This window comes from Pleurodeles waltl, chromosome 12 (genome assembly GCF_031143425.1).
Source record: "Pleurodeles waltl isolate 20211129_DDA chromosome 12, aPleWal1.hap1.20221129, whole genome shotgun sequence".
Classification (NCBI taxonomy): Eukaryota; Metazoa; Chordata; class Amphibia; order Caudata; family Salamandridae; genus Pleurodeles; species Pleurodeles waltl.
The window spans coordinates 527,738,393-527,755,836 of NC_090451.1; the positions used below are offsets into that span (position 1 = coordinate 527,738,393).

Sequence of the window (17,444 nt, forward strand, 5' to 3'; positions counted from 1 at the left end):
ATTGATACCCCTGGGCTAAGCCTTGTTGAGAGCTGGCCATTAATAGGTTGGTTGCTGCAATAAACCTGCGCTGGGTGATCCTGCCTTCCTAACACAACATCCAACTACAAAATGTCTGGTGGTACAGGGTTCCTAAAGCAGGGTCAACCCCAATGCTTTCTCTACACTGATCTCAATCCTGAGTCCAAAAGAACAGACACATTTGACAAGCAAATCTTCTCCTTTCCTCCTGCATGAGCCTTGACCTGAGATCTGTAAATGCCAGCTGGCTCCTTGCCCATTACTCCCTTGCCCTTTGGGATCAGGTGGCTCAAGGTTTACTGGCAATTCCAGACAACCCTCAGGTGTCACTTACTCAAGATAGATATTCAGAACGGCTGCAGTGCTGCAAAACTTGTGATACTCTCAGGATTGGACACAACTGATTGTCTGGGATGTTCTATGGGTACCAGTGTGGCCTTCCTGTACCACAACTAGATAAGGTATACAGGCTTCTCCAGAGACATCTAGGCATCCTTAATGGACATCATCCACACAAAAGATGATGGGAGGATGCTTGAAATAAGTCTAACCTCTGGCAATCACTCATGATAGCATTCCAACCCATTGTTCTTTTGCCCACCATGCCACCTAAGATTAAACCCAGCCATATGCAAATCAGTCTTGACCCTGCTCCTATAGGAACAGTCCAGTCCGAACTGCGAATCCATGTCCTCCCTGAACCGGAACACAAGCAACCTAAGACCAGTTTTGTCCTGGGTCCTGTGCTCACTGTACCTCTGGAACCAAGCTATACCTGCCTGATAAGCCCTAATGAGAGCAAAACTGGTCCTAGGTTGCTTGTGGTCCGGTCAGGGAGGACCTGACTTGGCAGTTCATTCTAGACTATGCCCATTGGAGCATGGTCAAGACTGATTTGCCTATTGTTGGGTTCAAACTGAGGTAGCATGGAGGGCAAAAAACGATGGATTGGGATGCAGCTTGAGTGATGGCCAGTGGCTGAGATTAATTCAAGCTTTCTGTTCGTCAACTTGTTTTAGAATACTAAATGGACATGCCTTTTGACATTTCTCGCTTTTTTGGTGACAAAGTGGACGAGTCCTTGGAGTGTTTATTGTTGTGCAAACAATTTTGCCTTCTCCTTGGCAACGGGACAAGTTTCTCCTTTAGTCAATGCCAGACTCCTCCCAGTTCATCAGTGCCATCTTCCCCCTTCAGCTTATCAGTCTTTTAGGCGCTTTCTAGGCAAAGGCCGCGGCTCACAGACAGTGAGGACAGAAGGGAGAAAATGCTGCTTAGTCCCCCACCCCTCTAGCAGCCGCACCTGCAAAACTGATTTAGTGTGTTCTCGCTGACATACAGCCACTCTGTTGGAGGCAAGATCCAGTGTTTTCTCCAAGAGTGGCAGGCCAAACCAATAGACAATAGGTCCTCCACATTGTCCATCACTTCCTTTCTACCCCCACCCACCTTTCATTTCCTTCAGGGAGGCTGATGGAGCACAACTTGTCTATCTTATAGCAGGAAGTGCATACCCTTTTGGCCTAAGAGTGACAAAGAGAGGGTTCGGTCTCTGAAGTAGGAACTGGGTGTTACTCCTGCCACTAATTTGTGTCATCCTATTTTAGATCTCCTCCCTCTCAACACCTTCTTGCGGAAAGACAAATTCAAGATGCTCATGCTCACCCAGGTCTTGTGTTCCTACATACTGGAGACTGAATGATGTGTTAGACCTGCAGGATGCTTATTTTCACATCCCGTCCTGCTTTCCCCCAGGCACTACCTGCTGTTCACAGTGGGTCACGAGCATTTTCAGTTTGTGGTGGCTCCCCTTTGGCTGTACAAGTGCCCCATGGGTGTTAATGAAAGTGACGCCGGTGGTCGCAGCACACCTTCAGAGATACTAACCTTCCCCTACCGTGATAGCTGGCTGCTGAAGACGGGATTGACCTAGGCAGTTGTCAACCCTCTACAGGCAATGGGGGACCTACTCACATTGTTAGGTTTCACTATCAGTGTGCTGAAGTCACACCTGACTCCTTGGCTGAGGCTCCTTTTCCTTGCAGTCATTTGTGATACAGTATAACTTTGTGCCTTCCCTCAAGAAAGTAACACCCAGTACATTTGGGCTACAATGCCAATGTTTCTGCTTCCGACCTGGATCTCAGTGTGGGTGTCTCTTTCCTCTGCGTCCTGCTGGTGGTCCATGCCAAATGCCTCATGTGGGCTCTGAAACAAGAACACATATCCCAGTGGGCTCCGCATCAGTGAAGTCCATCATAATGTATCCAGATTTCAGAAGAGGATGCAAAAGATCTGCACTGGTGGCTACTGGAATGCAATTGGGTCAGTGGCAGGCCCATCTCCTTATCCCTCCCATTGCTGACAGCTGTCACAAATGCATCATTGCTGTTTCGGGGAGGTCATATGGGAGAGGTTGAGATCAAAGCCCTCTGGCAGAGACTCAACAATGCATGCAATAGTTGTAGTTGAGTTATTCACTTGTCGTTGAAGGCCTTCCTGCCCATCTTGAAAGAAAGGTTGGTGCGGAAGCTCAAGGACTGCATCACCACCATGTGGTACTGCAACAAGTAGGACAGGTCAGGGTCCAGGTCTTGTGTCAAGAGGATCTGCACCTCTGGATATGGATATACACCAAGGGATTTCTGTGTTGATAAAACATCTGGTGGAAAAAAGCCGGAGTGGACACACTCAGGAGCATAATGGATCACGAATCGCAGTTGCACTTGGAGGTGGCACAGGCAGTCTTTCAACAATAATGAGATCCTGGCTTGACCTTTTTGCCACTGTCAGGAATACGCAGATCCGGCACTTGTGCACGCTGGAGTTTCCAAAGGAGCTCTCAGTCCATCTAGAGTAGCACTTAGGACTCTTGTATGCCTTCCTTCCACTTCTCTTTCCCTGAGATCTGAAGAAGTTCCCAAACATCTGGGCCCACTTCATCCTAGAAGAACCGGACTGGCCCAGGAGATTGTGGTACCCAGAATTCCTGGGCATAAGCATCTGTCCTTCAATAAGGATACTGCTCTATGAGAACCTTTTGTTGCAACAGCATAGTAGGGTCTAGCACTTGGGCTTGCACACTTTGTATCTCCATGCCTTTGTATCTCCATACAAGATGATGGCATCTTGGTGGCTAGGTGTCCTCCCACAAAACCAGTATATGCCAGTTGTTGGGACAAGTTTGTAAATTGGTGACTGTTTATAGGCAAAGTTTTCTGTGGTTTTATTGAATGTTTTCTTTACTTTACCTAACAAGTCCTTGCTTTTGGCACTGCTCAGAGCTACTTATTAGCTCCTTTGGCTTTCTTGCAGTTCCTGGACCCACCTTTGTTATTCAAATGAGCTGTTGTGATGATTTTTTTGAAAGGTTCTAAACATTTGTTCCCACCAACAACCTTCTGATGCCTCAGTGAGACTTGAACTTAGTCATCACCTTCTTCATGTGCACCCTCTTTAAGCCACTGCAGAGTTGACCCCTTCGATTTCTGACCTTAAAGATAGTCTTTCTCTTTGCTGTGACGTTGGCTAGACTGCGTGAGTTAGCTTCAGGCCCTTTCTGTCAATCCTCCTTGTATCACCTTCTTCCTTAAAAGTTTGGTTTTCAACACCCAAGCTTCATTTCTGTCGAAAGTGGTTACTCCTTTTCGTGTCAGTCAGGCTATCAATGTTCTGGCATTCTGTGCCGGCAAGGCAGTGCAAAAATGATAGATTATCTCCATAAAGATCTGCTGTACACTGGCAAAAAGCAGCCTCAGAAAGCATGCAGGCTCATTTCATCAGGGCCAAAACTGCTAACACCTGTTGGCATGGAGAGTGTCTGTCCTGGACATCTGTCATATGGCTACATTGGCGTCTGCAAACATGTTCATTAAGCTGTAGGTCTGTTGGGAGGGGCATTTTACTTGCTCAGTACTGCAAGACTTTCTGGTATGAGCCAGTTCACAGACCTACCACCTTGGGAGGTACTTCTGTGGTATACATTCACAGGGTGTAGGAACTTTGGATAGAGGTATCATTCAGAAGAGCAAGTTACTTCTCGTCTGTAACGATTTTTTCAGTGGATACTCTGTCTTACTGCAGATTCCCCACTGACCTTTCTAACTACATTCTGAAACCAAACTCTTTTCGATGTTAAAAGTTCCCAAATTAAGAAATCTTCACACTGGTCATACCAGTTTGCTCGTGGGCATTGCTTCTGATGGTGAGGACAGCCTAGAAAGTAGCATATGTAAGCATGCATGGTTGGCATTAATATCCGGCTACCCTTGTCACTTCCAGAGTTGAACAATGTCCGCATGGAGCTGCAAAACACCACCTGGTGGCAGGCAGGAGAACTGCTCAAAAAGTTTCTGAATTCAGCTTGATGCTTTGGTATTATTCACAAGGTGATGAATCTGCGGTTAGATAGACTCTCCATGAGAGAGAACTTTACCAATGGTAAGTAACTTGTTCTTCAGAGTTTTGGTGATTAGCTAGAGAGGATTGGTTCATTGACAGAATCATTTGAGAATTTTGTCCAGGACCAAATCCAGGAGGAAATTGAAAGGGAAAAATGCTGGTGTCAGGAGAAATTTATTAGCCGATTTGGAATGTCAAATCTGGTGTAAACACTTAATGCATCCGATATCACACTGTTGGACTAAGGCAGCAGGTTTTTGTATTGGTTTTTAATTTTGCTTCAGACTCACTCTTGGAAAGATTGTTTTTCCAATGATTGCTTGAGTTTGTAAGCATTTTACTGGATTGTGCTGGAGATAAGGCCCTATTCACAAAGATATTTGCATATTTAATTCACACTTAAGAATGTAAGTGGGAGCATTTATGACTGCACATTCAGCTTTGTTAATCACAAAACCTGAATTTGCTCTCGTAAATAGTTTTTTTTCTCACACACAAAATCACACTAACATGATGTAGCTTTTTTATGTGAGGTTGTTGAAATTTCAGAATGAGGATTATGCAGAAGGTGGTAAACTCACACAACACGTTTACATCTTTGAGTATTTACAAATCAAGTAGATTGATTTTCAGGTTGGGAAAATGTGCCCCAAATCTAAGAGTAGACCTTAAGGAGTAAATTTCCAAAGTTCATTGGGAGTGGAACTCCTGTTATTTTTCTGAGTAGATAGATGCAGTAGGCGGAAAGAGTTCAAGCGTTGCCAAAGGTTATGCAATATCTCCCTAACTTTTTGTTTCCTTTGCTTTTTCCAGCATGACAGCCTGCTGCAGATGGAGTTGGAGCGACTCCTGGTGAAAGAGCATGCTTTGGAACAACTCACATTGATCACTGCCTCCCCAGCCGAAGACATACAGCGGTCTCGCAAGAAACTTGTCAAGTTAGTTTCCATTCATCTTAAGTGGATTAACGCATTATAAATGATGATTGCCATTTTCAGCTTCCTCTCTGCAACTGCTGCAGAACTGTTTTCTGTAACTATTTAGCAAGCTTGTGTTACAGTCCGATCAACTCCTGAAGAGAGTCTCCAAATCTGATGTCTCTTTCTGGTCCTCCACGTTCCTAGGAAAAGCAGGTTTTTCCAGATCTGCTTTCTAAACTGTCCTATGAAATATCGGGTATGGATCAATTCAGCATTTTCCTGTAATCGCAATTCATTTTATGTTTGAAAGTAAATTGAATAAAAACTGTGCCTTGAAAACGTATTGTTGATTACTAGAATCAAAAGTGGTTTGGTTGTGTTTTTCGAATAAACAGGTTTAGTTATTGCAGCTGCAGAGTGCAAGTTGAAGATCAGCCCCTGCCAGCCAGTGACAGTTCTGCTGCCCAGATGTCGTCATGGAACTCATTGCCTATCTCAAGGCATGCATACAGGGAGTGACCATAAATAAACTGTAGCAAATCATATTCATATGGAAAGCAATTCAGCACATTTGCAAAAGGCTTTGGACCAGCTGTAGTAAACCAGCTGATGTGGACTTGCCCTATTTTGCCATAGCAATAACAGTGGATGAGCAATGTAGCGGCATCTGCACTTACATTCACTAAAAAGCCATACACACCAGATTACAAAGCAGCCACACATGGGCACTGATAGAGCAGCTACTCCGAAGACAGACTAGGATCAATTTTTAACAGTACTTTAATGACACATGAAGCAAACAAGTAAGATCACAGAGGAGCTATGCAGTACTGTCAGAGAGCAACTCCATATGGACAGTCAATGAATATACTAATTTGTTCTGCCCAATATTTGATAACCCGTATTCAAGCATGGAAGTTTTTTTCAGTGCATCATGGTTTAGTGCTACACCATCAGTGAAGTAAACAGCTGGATTACAGAATTGTGGAACTCTATGTTGGATGTAAAAATAAGTGTTAGTTTTAAATGCAGTGCTTTAGAGTTGATTATGTAATAAATGTGTGGTAAAGTTTGGTCTGTCAGTAGTGTAAGAGAAGTGTTACCTTTCTTGACTCTAAAGGTAGAGTAACTTCTGTGAGTTAGGTGTTGGATTAGCTGTGATAATGTAAAGTGATAATGCTTTAGAAGAGGGGCAAAGGGGCTTGAGTCTCGAGGATAAAGGATGTGTTGTTTTAATGTTGTGTTTGTCTTGAATTGTGTCAGTCAGTCAGAGAACTTTATTCGGCAGTTGCCATAAAAGTACATACATGACCCATATTAAAAATCTATAAATAGTATAGAACACATTTAAATACCATAAAAGCATTACCTAAAGACAACATATAAACGTCCAATCCAGAAACCCCTTGTCGGATGGCAAATAGGTATACTAAACACAATTTAAAATCACAAAAAGTACAGAATTTACAGCCGTTATCTCAGAACAAAAACTATTAACAACTACCTTAAAATGGTGTACAGAAAACTGTCACAAGCATATAGAGATTAGATCGAAATAATCCTTTTCCTAATACTTAAAGAAGCTATAACAAAATTTAATACATGATAACAGGTTTGAATATCTGTCAGTCTCTGAAATTATAGTTGGGCTTCCTTGTAGTGAATGGACCTTAAATGACATAAGATGGGTAAAATAAAAGCCTTTCTGGGAGTAGCATATAAAGAACAAAAAAGAAAAAAATGAGAGGTACTCTGCTTTGATCTGGAATCACAAGGGCAGGGTGGTAAATCCTTTTGCCAAATACATTGTTTAGGAAAGGCTACCTTAAAATGAATCAGATTAAATCTAAAAAAAGTTAAAAGAGAGCTTATTTTAGGACATGAAAACCAGATCAAATAAGGTTCCAGACATGGAGCCGTGGCAATCTGGACATAGGGATCAAAAGATTTCAATTTCAGGGAGCTATAAAATCTCAAATCTGAGGTATACTCAAAATAAGTTGATTTCAAAACAGACCTATAATTTATAGTTAACAGTTGGGGTTCTTCAGACATATACCTGAGCCCTAGCTTCTCAAAAGATTTTCGCAAAGACGCAAGCCAGGGAATCCTATTTGAGTTGTCCAACTGTAAACAGTCAGAAATACAGTCTTGAACAAGGCTTGCCGCTGGATTCAGCCAACATCTAATCCAGAGCAATAAAGGGGCAATGGAAACCCTGTCCTCCAAAAAACATTGACCAATTTCCTCATGACTGATGATGTTTGCTATACACTTTGGTACCATCAGTAATCTACGCAGGAATTTATTTTCAGCACATTGGACGGAGGGTACTTTGTTATAGCCCCACACGCCTGCCCCATATAAGACTGCTGCAACGCACTTGGTGTTATAAAGTGTTTTCATCTGAGCAAGAGGTCTGTGACCTAATTTACGAGTAAAGCGAAAAATCGCTTCATTATTCCTTAACTGTTGGGAATTAAAATTAAGGTGAGTCTTCCAGGACAAAGAGGAACTCCTATACATACCTAAATAACAACAATTCTTTACCTTATTTAAAATATGTCCTCCCATGGTAAATTGTTTGGACTTTGTATTACGTGGACCACATGTCATAACAAAAGTTTTAGGATAATTTACTTTCAAGTCAAGATCCAGCATAAAATTATGAAAGAGGTCCAATAAACCCTGTAAACCATTTGCAGTACGAGCAATTAAAACGGCATCATCAGCATCTAATAAAGCTGGGAGCAGTCTCTGGCCCATCTTTGGTACATCCTTACCGTGTTTTACCAATGAATCATAAAGCCCATTTATATATATCAAGAAAAGAAAAGGCGCTAGAATACATCCCTGTCTTATGCCCCTTGTTGACGGAATAGGAGACGTTCTCTGACCAGATGAGCCAGTCTGAACTGAAACCATTAAATCTGTATGTGGGCGTTTAATAAGCTCCAAATAAGCTCCAAAAGGGTCGTATCACAACCTAAAGCTCCCAAAATTTGTCATAACTTCGACCTATTGACCAAATCAAAAGCACTAGTTAAATCAATAAATGCCATATGAATAGACTCCTTTTTGGCAATCACATATTTACTAAGTATCAAATGCAAGTTTAAAACTTGCTCAACTGTGCCTAGACCAGGTCTAAAACCAAATTGAATTGGGGATAAAATCTGTGCCTCAGTCACCCAATCTTCTAAACGAGATAAGATCACACTTCCCAAAATCTTAGCCGTTGAATCAATAAGAGAAATTGGTCTGTAATAGGAAGGAGAACACTTCTCAACACATTTGTAACTAGAGGGCCCCAGAGATCAATTTCAGATTTAAAGAGATCAACAGGGACCCCATCAGGGCCAGGAGCCTTTCCCTGCCTTAACCGATTAATGGCACCTAGGACCTCATGAAAATCAAAAGTAATATCCAGGGCCTTAATATTGGAGTCTGAGATAGGGTGTGCAGTAAAGTTATCCTCCTTATACAGGTTCTCGTTGTCATCGTTTCCTGGGCAAAATACTTTCCTAAAATGAGTCACCCATACATCCTCTGCAATAAGGCAATCATCAGCCTTGGTGTTATTATCTGAAAAATATGGGTGATATACCACCTTCCAGAATTTTGAAGTATCCTTCAGCTCAGAAGCAGCCAGAAGTTCGTCACAAGCCTTGGACCTAATTTCTGATTTCCTTTTTTCAAGAGCAGCCTTATATTCGACTCTGGCTAATTTAAATAATTGGCAAGAAGGGGGAACTACTATAAGAGCTTCTTTAAGTTTTTTTATGAGCAGAAGGGCACACAGAATCAAACCATCTATGAACAACCGGGCCCTTCGGGGGCCTATCCACCACCAAGGCTTGCGAGATATCAGTACTTAAAAGTTCGAATTCATGGACTATACGTTCATGATCTAACTGCTGGGACAAACACATATTAATAGAATCAATCCTAGTTCTTATAATTTCCTGATTAAATAATTTGGGATTTATTTTGTCCCATTTTAAGCGTAAGCCGCAATTTGAGTTATAAACAGTACTAGCTCTCAAACTTTTATTCTTAGGAACCTGATTAATATTTAAATCCAATTTAATGCTAAGGGGATTGTGATCACTGGCACAGTGATGCGTAATCTTAAATTCTTGTATTAGATGATAGTCTGGGGAGCCAATAAGTAAAAAATCAGTGATGCTCCCCTTCGGTTTTCCCGTGAAGGTTGGTATATTACAAGCATCAGCAGCCAGTTTCTCCATAACGTGTACCAAATCAAACTTACATAAAAAGTAGTTCAGATCATCTCCGTCAGCAGAATGAGTAAAATGGATTGATGACTCTCTGCCCTCATCAGGGAAGGCACACAGTTCAAAAGGTTCCTTACAACACAGAGGAGTATTAAAATCACCGACCCATAATACAATTAAATCATTAACCTGCAAATCATTAGATAAATCAATAAAATCTGCTACCTCCTCCAGACATCCCATAAGGAGACCCCGGGGAATATTGTTATAAAAGTTTAAAATCAAAATACCTTTCCGTCCTCTGATAGATACTAGAACGACCATAAACTAAGGAGAAGACCAAATTAAAGACACATTCAATAAAGGGAGATGTAAGGATACGAGAACTAAAAGGCCGCCACGTGCTCTCCCCATTGGAGATGTTATAGCTGGCTGACAAAAAGAAGTATATCCATCCAGGAGAAACGTGTCCTTAGACCAAGTCTCCTGGAGACAAATTATGTCGTAAGATGAAATAAAACTCATCCAATCCGAGTTATCAGTTTTGGACCGAAGCCCGCTATGTTCCAACTAATCAGGGTTAGTGGTCTAAACCCAAGACATGGTGTTGAATCTCCAATATTTTTAGGAGTTAACATATCCAATACAAACTTTCCTGCTTCCCAGATAAAGTCATCATAATCATTCCCAGCCATTGATCTCACCATATTATTAGGGCAAGGAAAATCAGTGGCCTTCAGTCAACCGTTCTCATCTAGGTAGTTAAGAGCCAAAAAACGATTACTAGTGGGAACATTTACCTGCAATTGAGGCCTTACTGGGACAGAGGTGTGGTTTCTTAAGTCGGCAGTGGAGCGATGTGGTAAGAGCGAGGGGTCGTAGAAATGACACAGAAAATGTATTTGAATTCCATTAAATGACCTATTGAATTGTGCCCTAAGTAGACGGTCTGGGATGATTTTCAGTTCTTAAACCATGTATTAGTTGTTTACTGTGTAATGTGTTTGCTTGAAAGACACTTTCACTCTCATATCAGACAAGTTTTCCCTATGTCACTGCTACCTTACACTGCTGTTTTGGCCTGAAAGTTGAGGGAATACCACACAAGCAGAAGCCTTGCCTTTGGCTTTACCCAAATGATATCCTACACTTCTTACAATAATCCCCCATAAGAGAGACTGCCAGATGTGGTGAACACACAGAGTGCATATTAATTGGAGGAAATCTTAAAATGTTCCTTTAACAACTCTATACGAGGTGGGTAGAACTTGACTATCCACTTTGATGGTACACTTATCTTAATCCGTCAAGACCAAGGAGTGTTTTTTGGGCAGAACTGTGGCCCCAGTCATGGCCTGCCTTACAGGTGTGGTCAATAGATGGGTAAAAATCCATTGTTCCTGGTAAGCGGAGTGGCTTTAATCAAGATGATACTGAGCCCTAAACTGTTGTATTTGCTTTTTAACATACCAATTACTCTGAACCAAGCAATTTAGTCACTCTTCTGCTGTCTGAAATGGAATGAAGGGCAGGCACGGCTGCGTTGTGAGAGACACTCCCTCAAGAGCATGGAGGGTTTTCAATTCTTGAACCAGAAGTTTACTTTTATGCAGCTCGAACTCGCATCACTTCATTCTGATATCACTTGCCGCATTTAGTGGTGAAATGAGATATAATCAGAGGGTTACTCTTCAAATTATGTTAGCGACACAGGTGCCAAAGTTGAACTATAAGATGAACATGGTTTGTTGACTACTACGGCATGGCACAAACTCAAAAAGATATTAGGTCTTGAAATTAAGTATTTCCCTTGTTATTATTTGATAACCCATCTCTCCCTTTAATACTGGCGAGGGCTGTTCGAGATGCATTCAGTAGAGCTTGTCTAACCCTGGTCTAACTACATCCAGGGATAAACAATTTTTAAACCTTGGTTAGTTTTTGTTGAAAGCAGGCAAACCAGTGCTTTTGATATATCCATTCATATACTGCAGGCTGAGCCAAGTAGTAAAAGCAGTTAACATAGAATTCCCTAGCAAATTGGCTGCATTCCCCTGCTATCAAAAGATTTTCCAAACTCACGATATGTGACATTCGAGGCCCGGTACCTACTCTCAAATTGCAGGTGAGGCGAAAACATACCCTGCCATCCACACTGTCATGGGAGTCTGATGTGGGTGAGCAAATTACAGATGAATACCGGGAGTATTGCTTTAGATTGACTGCCCTGGTACCCATTATTAGTAGACACAAGCATTTGCATTTCAAATTTCTGCATCAGTTTTATTGAACACTGGTATTCTCACACAAACTAGATTTCAGTTTTAATTCATGATGTCAGAGATGCAAGTAATGAGTAGTGGATTTTATACATCTTGCGGGAGTAGTTTACATATACAGGAATATTGGAAAGGCTAAGATACAGATGGTAGCAATCCCAGTGATGCTGCTAGTGGCACTCCTGGGCTGGCTGCACAATATTCCTCAGCCATTCTGGAGACTGGACACTATGTCCTTGTTCCTAGCTATACATTCAGATAATGTGATTTGGATGCACAGTAACAAATATAAGGCTGGAAAATTGCATAACACCATTTATATGAAAACAATGCTTCCCTCAGAGTAGTATTAGAGAACACACAAAAACATTGTTTACCTTAGGCAATTAGTATTTAATTGGTGATGTTTTAATAACAATGTAGTATTCAAAGATCATAAAATCTTTAGTGAACATGTAGGCACTCAAAAAAAAAAAGAGCGCTGCGCTGGATGCACAGGCCAACAGCAAGAGACTAGGTTTAAGATACGACTGTGTGAGATGAATGTGCCGAGTTCTGTACTTTGCTCCAACCAGTCCCGGTCCATTTCAATGGTTTCATGGGCCCTCTCAGGGAATATTTATCCGGGGAGGAGCAGGATGAGAAGGAAGGACATGAATAGATTTTAGTGTAACATTATTTCTCTCGTAGGTTATTTCCATGTATAGTCATAAGCTGTGAATATTCCCCGCCCGTCTGCGGGGACCCCGGAGCACTTTTTCCAATATAACTTCTTAAGTGTCAATGTTCGCCTTACTTCAGAAAGGCCTACCAAGTCACTTAAGAATGTTCATATGCAGCCTAGGGGAAAGGCTACAGTGTCCAAAATTCTTTATCCATTCTTCTAAAAGGGACACATTTTAGATATCTGCATTTAAATGTCTGAATGAATGGCAAATTTTGCAGACAAATTCCTTCACAAACCTTTTATATATTGTAAAACACTGATGAAGAAGTGCAGGGCAATGTAGCCCATAGGCTGCCGTAGTAATGAAGAAAAAGGTGACTGTGCCTTTAAGAGCAGCCAGTCCTCCAGTATCCCATCATGCCTAGAGAGAGGCAGTTACCTCAGTTCTTTTTTCCGGCTCCTGCTGACAGGACGCTGGAGCATTGAGCTCGACCTATTTAGGTTTTTTCTTCAAAAATAGTTTACATTTCGAAAATAACTGCTACATTCAACGTCTTTTGACTTTCTCTCTAGATTTTTGTCATTTTCTGACTGGATTTAAGGCTTTATTTAACCACAAAAATGCCTTCTCTGTTTGACAAATGTCCAAAATGCAGTAGGAAAAAGGCCAAAACAGACCCCCATGAGGTCTGCATCATCCGTCTGCCATCTTCTCATATACCTGCCTCCTGTAACATTTGTAAGACATTTTCCAGGCGCACCCTGCGCGACAGGGAGAAGATTCGCCTTCAAGGAAAAGAGGAGAGACGACCCTGGGAAACCAGTGGGACCTCTGAGCGAGGGGAAGGTCAGTCTTCCACCAGGGCCCTTACCTCAGCCTCCAGTGGTCGTGGGAGGTCTGAGAGGCGTTCTTCTACCAGAAAACGCATTAGGTCCCGGTCGACATCGAGGAGATTGCCGTCAAGGAGGTCGACGTTGAGAGGAGGTACGGCGCATACATGCTCGCTGTCGAAGTCTGGCTCGACGTCACCATTTGACGTCAAGACACCGCACGATGTCGAAGACTCCACGTGACGTCGAGAAGCATATCGGCATCATTGGAATTGATGGCGAGATGAAAACACAGACGGCGTGTTTCAACGTCGAGGTCCTGCTGCTGGCCATCGACGTTGAGGAGGCAGAAAAGGAGAAGGATTTATTTGTCATCGGAATCACACCATTCTCCTTCTATAATGCCTATTCCTTCGTCACCTTCTCCTCAGGCCTCTCTTACAGCAACACCATTGCAGCCGTCTGACCCGATTCTTCCGGCACCACTTCCAGTGCCTCAAGTGCCTATCAGTGTCCCAGCTCCTAGGCCGCGCTCTACATTGCGCCATCGGTCTCGACATGGCCATCAGTCATCAGGCCGTTCAAGGTCACAACACTCTCACTGTAGATCTAGCCATAGACCAAGATCACGTGACCATCAGAGAGATTCTTTGTCCTCTACCAGAGATTACTTCCCTACTTTATCGGATACACCTCCACCTCGGTCTTCACCGGTGGATGATATCAATACATTTCATGAAGTTCTGGTCACAAGTGCGACAAAACTTAACATTCCGATGGCTACCCCTACACCTACTACTTCGATTATATTTGAGACTCTCCAACAGCGTGTAGCCTCCAGACCTTTGCTACCTCTGGTACCTGGCCTTTTAGAACCAATTAGATTCAACAGGCCGCAAAGTCTGTAGTTCGGCCGCAGACTCCATGAAGACGGCAAGTGCAACAGCCCTTTTGAGCAGATATGTCAGGTCCTTGTGGGATTCCCTTCTCCAGTTTGCAGAGCATCTTCCGAGAGATCATAGGGAGGATTTTATGGAGATAGTCCAAGAGGGTGCTATGGTCTTGAATCAGATCATCAGTGCAGCAGCGGATTCTTCACTGCTCTCCGCGCATACATATTGCCATGGAGTGACACTACGGAGACATTCCTGGCTGAGGCTTACTTCACTGAAACCGGATGCTCAGCAGCGTATTCTGAATCTGCCATTTTCAGGCTCCACTCTATTTGGCTCCCATGCCGATGATGAGATGGCAAGGATGAAGGCTGAGGTGGACACTTTAAAGGCAGTGGGTCTTGAAAAACCCAAAGAGCAAAGCAGGCCCTTCTGACTTTTCCAGCGTCGCTATGCCACTCAGAGGGTTCAAACCCCTCAATGAGTCCCTGCAAGATCTCACCAACAATACCAACGATCTTATCAACCTCAGCGAAAAACACAGAGTGCGTTCGACCCAGCAGTCCAATCAGGGTTCTCGACAACCTTCAGCTTCAAAACCCTGAAAATCTCCTTCCCCCAACTCTGTTACCCACTCCGGTGGGGGGAAGCATCACCAATTGCTTGGCAGAGTTGCAAAGAATTACAACAGACGCTTGGGTCTTAAACATTGTACAGAATGGATATTGTCTCAGGTTTTCCACTCCGCCCCCAAACGTTCCGCCGAAATCCACCACTTCTCATCTCGGCCTTCTAAAGGTGGAGGTTTCCATCCTCCTAGAAAAGAAAGCAGTGGAAACCGTTCCCCTCAAACAGCAGGGGAAGGGCATTTACTCCAAGTATTTTTTCATTCCAAAGAAGGACAAGAGAGAGTTCAGACCCATTCTAGATCTCAAAGTTGACAACAAATGGGTCCAAAAGGAAAAGTTCAGGATGCTATCCTTACACCAGATATACCCTCAGATTCAACAAGGGGACTAGCTTTGTACGGTAGACCTTCACAATGCTTACTTTCATATCCCCATCGCGAAAAAGCATCGGAAGTTCCTGAGGTTTGTTGTGGGTCAAGATCACTTCCAATACACCGTCCTACCATTCGGTCTCAAGTCAGCACCCAGAACCTTTTCCAAATGCATGGCTGTGGTGGCAGCACAACTCCGAAGACATCGGATCTACATCTATTCATACCTGGACGACTGGCTAATCAAAGCATCCACCCGTGCAGAAGCCCAACTCCATTTCCAGTGGACCTGTGACCTCCTTTATTGGCTAGGCCTTCATGTCAATTTTCAAAAGTCGTTGACAGTTCCTGTCCGGAAGTTACACTATTTAGGAGCTACCATAGACACACTACAGGCAAAAGTGTGTTCTTCGGAGGAACAACGCTTAACCATTCTCCAGAAGTGTTGGGCACTCCAAACTATGCGTCACCCAACAGTACGCACAGTCTCTTTCCTTCTTGGCTCCATGGCCTCCTGCATCTTTCTGACACCCAACGCTTGCCTCCACATGCGACCTCTTTAGGAGTGTCTGGAGGACCAATGGAGTCAACTGTCGGGGAACTGGGAAGATCGGATTTGTCTGTCCACCCATGCAACCAGATCTCTCGCTTGGTGGTGTTCTCCAGACAATCTAAAGGGGATACCTTTTCGTCCACAGTCTCCAGCACAGACTATTGTGACAGATGCCTCTCTCCTCAGATGGGGAGCTAAATATGGGTCGCTCATATGGGTCACCTACAAGCACAAGGTCTCTGGTCTCCCATGTAGTCGTCATACCACATCAATCTCCTCGAGCTCCGTGCGGTGCACCTAGCTCTCAAGGCCTTTCTCCCGTCATTCACCACCGTCAACTTGCTTGTACAGACTGACATTACTACCACCATGTACTATCTGAACAAGCAGGGGTGCACCAGATCCAGAGTCCCAGACAATATGGCACTGGCTCCTAGCCAGGAAGTTGAACTTAGTGGCAACCCACCTTCCAGGGGCTCAGAATGTACAAGCGGATGCCCTCAGCAGACTTCTCGAAGAGAACCACGAGTGGGTGCTCAACGAAGATGTCGTCCGAGTTATCTTCAGTTTGTAGGGCACACCTTCTATCGACCTCTTCGCTACAGAGGAAAACAGAAAATGCCGTGCCTTCGCCACCAGGTTTTACCACCCAGAATCGCTGGGGAATCCTCTGTGGATAGACTGGTCCAACAAATTTCTGTACGCCTTTCCACCAATTCCACTGATCCCAGCAGTCCTCCTCAAACTCTCAATGACTTCAGCCACATTGATCCTCATTGCACCAGAGTGGCCGAGACAGTAGTGGTTCCCAGACCTTCTTCACCCGTCAGTCCGTCCACATCTCAGGCTACCATGCAGACCGGACCTCCTGACGAAGTTCAGAGGGCAGATGAGACACCCCAATCTCTCCTCCTTAAATTTGGCAGCATGGCCCCTGAGTTAGTCCAGTACGGACACCTACATCTTCCCCAGGATTGTATGGAGATCCTAAAGGAGGCGAAGCAGCCATCTACCCGTACAGCATATTCCTTCAAATGGAAGAGATTCTGCATCTGGTGTTCTTCTAAGGGGATAGACCCTACATCTTGCCAGGAAGATGTCATTCTTCCATACTTGTTACATTTGGCTCAATCTGGTCTGCAACTCTCTTCCATAAAGGTCCATTTGACAGCTTTGACTGCATACAGAAAAAGTCCTTTGCAAACCTTTTTCTTTAGGATGCCAGTCATCAAAGATTTCCTAGAAGGGTTAAAGAAGGTCTTTCCTCCAGTTAGGCGTCCTTTCCCACCAAGGGAACTTAATGTGGTCCTTTCGAGGCTCATGCAAACTCCATTTGAGCCCATACACAAGGCATCTCTCCAACATCTAACTTGGAAAACTGCTTTCCTTGTGGCAATCACATCAACACGAAGGGTCAGCGAGATTCAGGCCCTCTGTACCCACGAACCTTACACAGTATTTCACTCCTCCAAGGAAGTACTGCGTACACATCCTAAATTCCTTCCCAAGGTTATATCTGATTTTCATGTCTACCAGTCGATTTCCTTACCAACTTTCTTTCAAATCCCATCTACTCCAGCAGAGAGAGCTCTCCATTCTCTAGATAAAAAGAGGGTGTTAAAAGTTTACTTAGATAAGACC

At 43.5% G+C, this 17,444-nt stretch overlaps 1 protein-coding gene across 2 annotated transcripts in view; it reads left to right on the forward strand.

Annotated features, from left to right (window-relative positions):
• The window catches only part of HYDIN (HYDIN axonemal central pair apparatus protein), a 2,122,366-nt gene that overhangs the window by 1,124,589 nt on the left and 980,333 nt on the right, over nt 1-17,444 (forward strand). For both annotated transcript variants that reach the window (XM_069217473.1, XM_069217472.1), the window contains one exon: nt 5,236-5,360. In XM_069217473.1, the coding sequence (XP_069073574.1) occupies nt 5,236-5,360 (125 nt within the window). The remainder of the gene's footprint in view (nt 1-5,235; nt 5,361-17,444) is intronic.